At 46.2% G+C, this 9,255-nt stretch overlaps 1 protein-coding gene across 1 annotated transcript in view; it reads right to left on the bottom strand.

Annotated features, from left to right (window-relative positions):
• Positions 1-9,255, bottom strand: part of Cct5 (chaperonin containing TCP1 subunit 5) — a 14,956-nt gene that overhangs the window by 4,820 nt on the left and 881 nt on the right. Inside the window, exons 2-7 of the mRNA XM_012517820.2 lie at positions 5,519-5,579; positions 4,843-5,007; positions 3,402-3,600; positions 2,487-2,679; positions 2,268-2,417; positions 1-120 (exon numbers count right to left, since the gene is read on the bottom strand). Of these exons, the coding sequence (XP_012373274.1) occupies positions 1-120; positions 2,268-2,417; positions 2,487-2,679; positions 3,402-3,600; positions 4,843-5,007; positions 5,519-5,579 (888 nt within the window). The remainder of the gene's footprint in view (positions 121-2,267; positions 2,418-2,486; positions 2,680-3,401; positions 3,601-4,842; positions 5,008-5,518; positions 5,580-9,255) is intronic.

The following is a 9,255-nucleotide window of genomic DNA, read 5'->3' as shown; positions in this document are numbered from 1 at the left end:
CTCAATCTCGGGGCCTCCCACCCAGCGAACCGCAGGCAGGCTGTTCTGAAGAAGTAGATGATTTGCTTCATCGTCAAAGCCCCACTGGCAAATAGCGAGGTTAGCACCAGTGTTTTTAATCTGGGAAAAGAAAGTCCAGCACATCAGTGAAAAATGGGAGGCACACAGCTGGGTGCGGTGGGAAGCAAGGAAACCTGGGTGTCTGCTTTTCTGTCAGTTTCAAATTTCAGGTAACAAACATGGACCACTAAGAAGCACCTTGTTATTTATATTTTTTTCATGGTACTGGGGATTGAAGTCAGAACCCTATGCTTGCCAGGCAAGCACTCCTTCTACTGAGCTATCTCCCTGGGCTCCTACCTTGTTCTTGAAACTATGCTTTGAAAGGCATAAACAGTAACCCATCAATGAACCTGTGTTAGTGAAGCAAAAATAATTATCAACAAAATCATCTCTCCCCCACAGGAAAGGTCAAGAGCCCTGTCTGGCCATACATACCAGTAGGAGAGAGGGACACACACCCAGGACATGATGACACACTGTGCTACAGTCCTGTGAGACCTTAGAGCAAGGCCACTCCTGGCTCCACCTGGCTCCCTGGAGTTCAGCCTACCAGGGGCAGACTTGGCCCACTGAGGGACTCTGGATGGCCTCTGGTGGCTACTGTCTCTGGATTCCTTAAATGGTGGCTCTTGGTTCCACAGCACCCTCTGGTCACCCCTTCTAGTCTATCACCACCCCACTGTCCTCTCTGAGCCTGACTCCAGTGTATTCAAGGCCACCTGCAGAGCTCAGCAATGCAGTGCTCAGGGCCCTGAGGCTAGCTGGTCCTCACACCTGTCACTGCTTGCCCACCACCTCTTGGAGTCCTCTACTCTCTCTTATTTCTCTGACTAGTGTCTGTACGAGCTCTGTGCACGAGCCACAAATTCTATGCCCTGGCCATGCCCACCAGAGCTTGGAATGTGGCACACAGGTGAAAGGCGGCATCTAAGAATAAATGAATTCAACTTCCCTCAGAACTTTAAATAGTTTCTAGCCAGTTGGTATATGAAATGTCTAACCAGTATCTCTGTTCATGCAGCCTAGGGCATCAGTGCTTCACGTTCCTAAGGGCAGACTCCCAAAATATGGACTGTGTGAGAGCGCATGCGCCTGAACAACTCCCAGCCAGGGAAGCCAGGTGTGCATGAATGCTCAGGGAGTAATTCCCGTTATGCGACAACTCTTTTTTTAAGACAGGATCTCATTGTGCATTTCAGGCTGGCCTTGCACGTGACCACTACTGCCTGCAAGTTCTATCCAGCTGTCCCAGGACAGCAAACATGTACACTCCACAGCACAGCTGCGGGTGATGGTGCTGTTCCTTTTCCTTGTTCCCATGGCCTGAACATGCAGCATTGTCCCAGTGGGCAGCCTGGTAGTACAAATGGATCTAATCACTTGTATTGGTCTTTTTATTAGTATAAAAAAACCCCATAAATGGACTAAATCTAGTTGCTTGGATCTGAATAATTACTGCCCAAATACACTGTTATTCATACCAATTAAAAGCTATTACAATAACCAAATTTATTTCATTAAAAGAAATGTCTTTGGCATTCCTTCACTGTTGAACAGTTTATCAATAGTTCTTCTAATCTTTCTAATTTTTTTGAGGTCAAGAGCAGAATATATTTATTGGGGGAAAGAAAGCTTTTGTAACAGACAGGGACTGAAATGGAACCTTAACAGGTTACCCCCAATTCTTCTAAATTCTAACATGGAAGTTTTATAAGTACCCCTGGTGTATACAATAGGCATTTACAACTGCTCTACCATAAATCAGCCACATCACATTTTATATCATTTGTTTTCCTTAAGGAACTGTAATATCGTGACATCTGGGCTGCTGACTCCATCTGCCTGTTGGTGCATTATTGTAACCAAAGCCCTCCGAGAAAAAGTATAAACCACCCTATGGGACAAGCAACTCAAATCAGAGCTGCCCAGCAGTGAGATGTGAACTATGGAGCCACTGTGAAGACTTTAGACCCTGTGAGCATGTGACCACTGGAAGAAAAAATTAAGGCTTCTTGGGCCTTTATTGTGCCATTTGATTTCTGCTATTTCTTATTTTATAATTTAAAATTGAGCAAAGACTGTCCTGCCCAGTGCCTGTATTCCACAGCTCGGCAGGAAGACCCTAGTCCAGGTTAGCCCTGCACATCTCCCAACCACTCCCACTCGGCACCCTTCCGGAGTTTCTGTTCCCCATGATCACTCACCTGCTGGATCATCTCTTGAAACTTCTCCTTCTCGTACTTCTGAAGGGCTTTGTAGTCCTCCACTGAGGTCACATCCAGCTTGTGCTTTGTCTTTGGCTTAGGTGGTTCGAACGGACACGTGAGAATGGCGATCTTGGCGTTCTCCACTTTCTATGGAGAGACACGTGTTAATCGACGGGCGAGTGCAGACAGGGCGGTGCTGCGAAGGCAAGGTCTCACCTTGGGCATCTGCGGGTGACTGAAATCCTTATCCACGATCACGCCCTTGATCAGCTTGGTGTCCTCCAGCCTCCCGCCCACTTTGCCTTCCACTTTGATGAGCTCGAAGTCCACATCTCTTCGCGCCATGTCGGCCACAGTGAGCACCGCGTTCACAGCGATCTCGGCCATTTGTCGGTGGCAGCTGTTAACCCTAAGGAGACACCCAGAACTTCGCACAAGTACTGCAACCCCCATAGACCGTGCTGCACGGTGGGAACCTCACAGTACCACGGCCAGAGCATGTAATGTTCTAGACAGGAAAGCATCCATCAGCTGCGCCTTCAACTGCAGGTGGGATTCTCAACCCATGAGGAGGGGGACAGCCCACCATTTTACTTCAGGGACTGAAATTCACTGGACATGTGTGAGGACCTGTGCAGCACAGCAGGCACTCTTCAAGGTTTTTTTTCTAAGACCGCACTAATACTTTGAAAAGTAGTACCTGTGCTGTACTTGGGATGTTGGGGCAGGAAGAGGATCACGTTCAAGGTCAGCCTGGCCCCAACACTAAATTCAAGGCTGGCCTAGACTACACAGTAAACCCTGCCCCACCCTAAACAAAACAATATGCACTCCCTTGCCATTTGTTAGGAAATGCATGTCAGTTACACTTGGAGGATATTCCTTTCTGAAAGCTGTGAAACACCTGACTGCTCAACAGAATGTAAAACAACCGTAAAGCCTAGCACTTGAAACCTAGGACAACAGCCCAAGGTACTGGGCCCTGCTCTATGGCAGACGCGCTTGGCCACTATCGGTTGACCGGAGCATGGGCATTCTCTCGCCAGGGATCATGTCGTGCCCCTGGGAACGGAAATCAACCGCGCTCTCATGTAATACTTAACTACAATGTTCTAGCAACACAACACGCACACTTTGGAGCCCAGCGTGGTTTTTGCCGTCTGAATGAGGGGTTCAGTTTCCTTTATGTCCACAAAGACACTGGCGCTGATCTTGTCCAGGTGCTCAATGGCAATGCGGGCAGCCTGCTCATAGCCGTCGGCGATTCTGATGGGGTGAATGCCCCGGTCGAGCAACTGCTCGGCTTCTTCCAGTAAGGCACCAGCCAGGACTGCAAACAAGATGGCAATCAGTGGAGGAAAAGCTCCAACGCCTAGTACAGTCTAAGTCACGTAACTGGTCACTGCCCTGAAGGAAGAAGTCCCGAAAGGAAGCTGTAGAGAACGCTAAGAGGCAGACTATCAAGGTTTGAAGAGGAGCCCCTTGCTTCAGTTCTTGCAGAAGCCAACCAGGTTTTTCCGTACAGATAAAATGCTCAACCCTCAGTAGCTAAAAAACAATGTAAGAGAACATTCACACAAGGGGAAGACAGCCATTACATTTCCTGGGCTGAGGGCATCTCATGAATGAAACTGGAGTAAGCAGGATCTCCAAATTTATTATTTACCCATCACCAACTCTCCCTTGCTCATATTAAGGTGCCACAGATGAGTCTGTTAAGGGTTGTAGATCTGCTGGTCTCCACACTCACTGCTGGACAGTGCTGGATACACAGCAGCACCAACAAATATTGGACAAGTGGATTCAAATTAGCTCCAGGAAAGGTAACCGTAAAGGTACTGATCGCTCTAGCCGCCCTCAACTTACTATTACAATAGTTCAAACCCTTCAACCACTGCAATGGTAAAATGACTCCTACTTTAACATTTCTCTACATAAGTTTCAGCTCTTTTCAAGAATTAGGTGTGAAATCCTGACACGTCATCACTGTTTTTTAGCATCGGGTACAGAACCAAGACATTCTCCTACATAGCCACAATGTAACTGCCACACTTGGTAACTCAACACTGACAAAATCATGTAACGCAGGACCCCAAACCAAGTCCCCCTACCATTCCAAACATCCTTTGAACATAGCAGGTGTGTCTGAGGTTGAGACTTGCCCTTTAAAGTGTTGTAATAAGCAATATAAAAAAGGAAGTTTCGTTACCTGAATATGCTACGTTATATACTTCATATGTATACATGAAGACAGTTTTTCTTTACTTAATGCAGCCCACACAAGTCAGAAGGCTGGACACCCATACTTTATAGCTTCTGATCCCTTGACGGCCGTATCCAGCATGACACCGTTACAGTGGGCTGATCCTGTTCACTGTAACCTCATCGTACAGTGTGCTGTTCCAGCTCGACTCCCTTTCTGAGCCATCTACCTGGAGCATTTTCTTCACTTTGGACTTCTCCAATTGTTTTCTCATCATTTGTTCACAAAACAAACATTCTCAGCAGGCATGCTAGCACAGTCTCTGGTTTTTAACACTTAAATGAGAAAGGACATTTTGTCTTTCCTTACCAACCACGCCTGTGGTCCCATCTCCAATTTCATCATCCTGGGACTTGGACAGCTCAACCATCAACTTGGCAATCTGATGGTCAACATCCATCATGCTTAAAATGGTGGCCCCATCATTGGTCACAGTCACATCGCCGTCCTTGTCTACCATCATCTTATCCAGGCCTAGATGCAAGGCAGAGCAATACTTAAGACAGTGGGCGGGGTGGGAGGGGACAGCCATGCATCACCAACCATTTCTGTACTTCTATATGCAATTTATTATCTACATAAAGACAGGCTTAGTTTGGTTAACCTAAAGCAAAACACTGTAAGCTACCTAAATGGAACCAGAGAAATGGAAGGGGGAAAAAATAAAAATCACAACATGTAGGAGAGCTCTCAAAAGATAATACCACGGATGGCTTAGAAAATACTAACTGTTGACAAGTCTTACCTACAACTGTATACAGATTAATATTTTGGCTGTTAGGGCAGGATGCCACCTTCCTCCTTTCTCTCTCTCTCCTTTTTGGTCACAGGGATAGAACTCAGGATCTTGCTCCTGCGAGGAAGGCGCTTGTGCTGCTGAGCTATCACCCTGGCTCTCTCCTCTCTTTTTCTTAAGAGGTTTTACTGACTGCTCTAGTTTGAAACTTCTACTAAACACTCCTGCCCCCCAGATTGTTAGACTCACCATTTGGCCCAAGTGATGTTCTCATCGTATTTGCTACAGCCTTGGCTGCCATTATATGTGACTAAATGAAACAAAGAAGCAAAGGTTCAGTTACGTATAATTTTACAGTTAGAAGCACAACAGCTGATGACCACAAACATCACTTATTAAAGTTTCTATCCTCGGGAACGTTCTACATCTACCAGGCTATAGACAGGTCTAGATCTAAATGCAGTAATATTTAACTACAGGGGTACCTCGATTCACAAGCTTAATTGTTTTCATGATTCTGGTCACAAACCAAACTGGATGAGAACTGAATCAATTCAACGGTTAGGCTCAATGTTGACCTTATGGGGAAATTGGTTTGGTTCTTGTTCAATTTGGTTTGTACTAGCTTTAGCAGACAATTCTGATGGAAAAGAAACAGAATCAACCAATGTTTTGTGTTTCCATTTAACTTTCAACATTTCAGCCAGGCAAATCTCTTATCAGCCCACTTTATCTCTGGGAACACAGACATTCCAGCCCTACAGGCCTTACAACTATAAACACCAACACTGCACTTTCACAGTAGGGTCAACGCTGGAAATATGGGCACGAAATATGGGCACGCACCAATACAGAGCTCATGCACAGAAGCCACTTTTGCCTACAAAGGTATTTATTTATTTATTTTTGCGGAACCGGGGATTGAACTCAGGCCCTTGCATTTGCCAGGGAAGTGCTTATTCCACTGAGCCATCTCCCTGGCCCCTACAAAGATTTTTAGAAACATCAATTTCCAAGATGGAAACTTCTACGCAGTGGCTGGGCATTTAGTAATGGTGATCCTGTAGGGCACAGGACCAGGTAGACTGCTGTTTTTAGCTGTCTGTTCTCTCACCCTAAATCTTCAACTTGTTTGAAGTTCCAATTATATGTAACTACAGATCAAGGGGTGATGTCAGGAATATTAGAATAATTATGATTAAGATATCCGGGGCTGGGGAGACAGCTCAGTAGAATAAGTGCTTCCCTAGCAAGCGCAAGTGCCTGAGTTCAATCTCAGGTTCCGCCAAAAACAACCCCCACCCCCCAAAAAAACAAAACCAAACAAAACGACATCTACTATATCTTCTCACTTCATCTAGCTACCAAACTCAGTGGTAGGTCTAAATTCCAATTCTGTTTCCAGAGAACAATCTCAGCATCAAGTACCAGGGTCGGGGCACTATGCACTAAGTATTTTACTGATCGGGAATTTAGTGTGCTGTTTCACTTTTAGAACACTGCTCCTTCCTTAGCCAATTGCTGTCTGTATTTTAAGGAAAATTATGGTGAATCGTCATACAACTGAAAAGAATCTCAACACGTTATTACCTTTAAGACTCTAAATGCCAAAGTAAAAACTGTTTCTTGGGGAACCCCCCCCAATTTAGAATTTCAGTGTGAAACATTCAACAGTTAGAGATCATGACACTACTATTGCTGCTCTCAATTTTCCATGTATCTTGGTCCCCCTTTTAAGCCAGCTGTACGTTCTACGAGGCTAGCGCCAAGCACACACCCTAGAAGTGGTGCACCTACTTAAGAGTATCCGACTCCTACTACTGGAATGTTGACATTCCATTGGATAAGCCCTAGACCTTGATTTCCATGTTCTGGGGCAGTAGTGCCGAACAAGGTAACCTGCTCCTGTGGCATGGAAGCTACAGTGGGCTCGCAGAGCCCTCTCTGTCAGCACATAAACCTAGCAGTCCCAGCAGCCAAGCACTCCACTCCATTTTGTGGTAAACAGGTGGGTTTCAGGCTGCCAATGAGCAACTGGTCTCTAAAAGGTTCACCATCATGGCTCTAAAACAAAAAATAAGCCTCACTGCCACATTTGGACAGAGAAATGCTTACAATCAATTTCAAATGCATACATAATTCCTATGCCTCAACACCGGAAGTCCATGAGCTTCTGCTTTTTCTTCGAGGGTCTCCTCATCCTGAGACAGAGCACCTTTCTGGTGGGGATGGCCTGTGCTTGACACCAAATTTGTCTTCTGGTCCCCAAGGTACCAATGCACAGAAAGTCTCTACCCATCAAAAACCTGACCACTTTTTAAAGCAGTTCCAATGCACGTGTTCAGCAGTCTTCCCTGGCCACCCACTGTCATATTCAAAAGACACATAATTCACTTGGTCTATGAAAGTACTGGTCCTGCTTTCCTTAAAAATATATGTCTGAAAGTTAGCTCTTTCAGTAGCATTTTTAAAGGACACTAATCAGAGAAAAGTGGTTCCAAACTGGGAGGGCAATTTTGTCCCTAGAAGACATCTGATTGTCTGGATACTTCCTGACTGTCAAAGCTGAGGGAGGGATGGATGCTACTGGCACTTGGTGGGGAGAATGCAAGGAAACACTGCTGACCACTCTACACAGGAGAGGCCACCACAGCACAGAACGTCTTGGCCACAGGCGCCAGTAACGTCAATCCTTCTCTAGACTACTGGTTTTGACCTGGACAGAGGTGGCCTTCAATCATGGCCCTATTACTTATTTACTTACTTTTGGGGTATTTTTTGAGACAGGGTCTCACTGTGTTGTGCCGACTGGCCTTGAACCCACCAAGACCCTCATGTCTCAGGCTCCAGGGTGCACCATCACACCTGGCTATGGTCCCATTATTTAGAAGCTACTTGATATTGGTTAATTTTGTACTTACTCTGGCCCCAAGTTTCCAATTCTGTATAACAATACCAATAGGGCGTGAGGATTACATGCAATAAATAATTCAAGAGTCTGGCACAAAAAGGCTAATTCAAAATAACTTACAGCAAGAAAGACCTCAAAAAACCAAAAAAACCTTATAGCTTTCATTAAATTTGCCATGTGTATTATGTTGTTTTTTTAAAAAAAATATTGGGGGCCTGCCCCTTAGCTCAGTTCTTTAAGTGGCTGCTTCAACAAAGCAGTCAGGCTCAGGTTGCTGTGGTTCGATCCCCACAACTCAAGCCAGCCAAACCTGCCCTGAAGGCATTTGGAGTAAAAAAATTTTATTTATTTACTTGGTACAGGGTCTCACTACACAGCTTGGACTCATAGTGAACCTCCTGTCTCAGCCTCCCTAAAGCTGGGATTACAGGTATGTGTCACCAGGCCCGGTTTCTATTATATGTTATTTTAACCGGCAAGTCCCCTACAAAGTAAGGTCAAGGCCAGCCAGAAATACATAAGGAAACCTTGTTTCAAACAGACCAAAAAATCCCAAAAACTTTCTTCTAGAAAGGACAGAAACAGTTAAGCAGCGTGTGACCAGCAAGCCGGTAACCTATTTAACACTGTCAGGCCTGGCGCCACTGAGGAATTTCTCTCGCTGGGAAATCGGGCTCGGTTTGTTACCTGCCATGGTTAAATCATGCAGGAGAGAGCTGGAAAACACCTGGTATTAAGGGGACACGGACACCTCAAAACAGGTGGAGGGAGGGCGCGCGCACACGCGCCCCTGAAAGGTCCTTTCCAAGCGCCCTCTCGCCTGCATCTCTGTCAGCATGGTTCCAGACGACCCCCGCAGTGGTTCCTTTCTCTGGTCTTCCCTTCTCTCCCAGTCTAGACGTAATTCCCAGGGCCGCCTGCTATACGGACTACGTCCCACGAAAACTCCTCCTGCTCGCAGTGCCATGCATTTTCCCGCCCCCGACCACCTACCCGCGTGACCCTTCCCTCCATCGGCCCTGTCGCCGTCCCGCCCCCGACCACCTACCCGCGTGTCCCTTCCCTCCATCGGCCC

The sequence above is a fragment of the Octodon degus genome, unplaced genomic scaffold, assembly GCF_000260255.1.
Source record: "Octodon degus isolate 3935 unplaced genomic scaffold, OctDeg1.0 scaffold00008, whole genome shotgun sequence".
Classification (NCBI taxonomy): domain Eukaryota; kingdom Metazoa; phylum Chordata; class Mammalia; order Rodentia; family Octodontidae; genus Octodon; species Octodon degus.
This window is presented reverse-complemented; position numbering and strand designations above follow the sequence as displayed.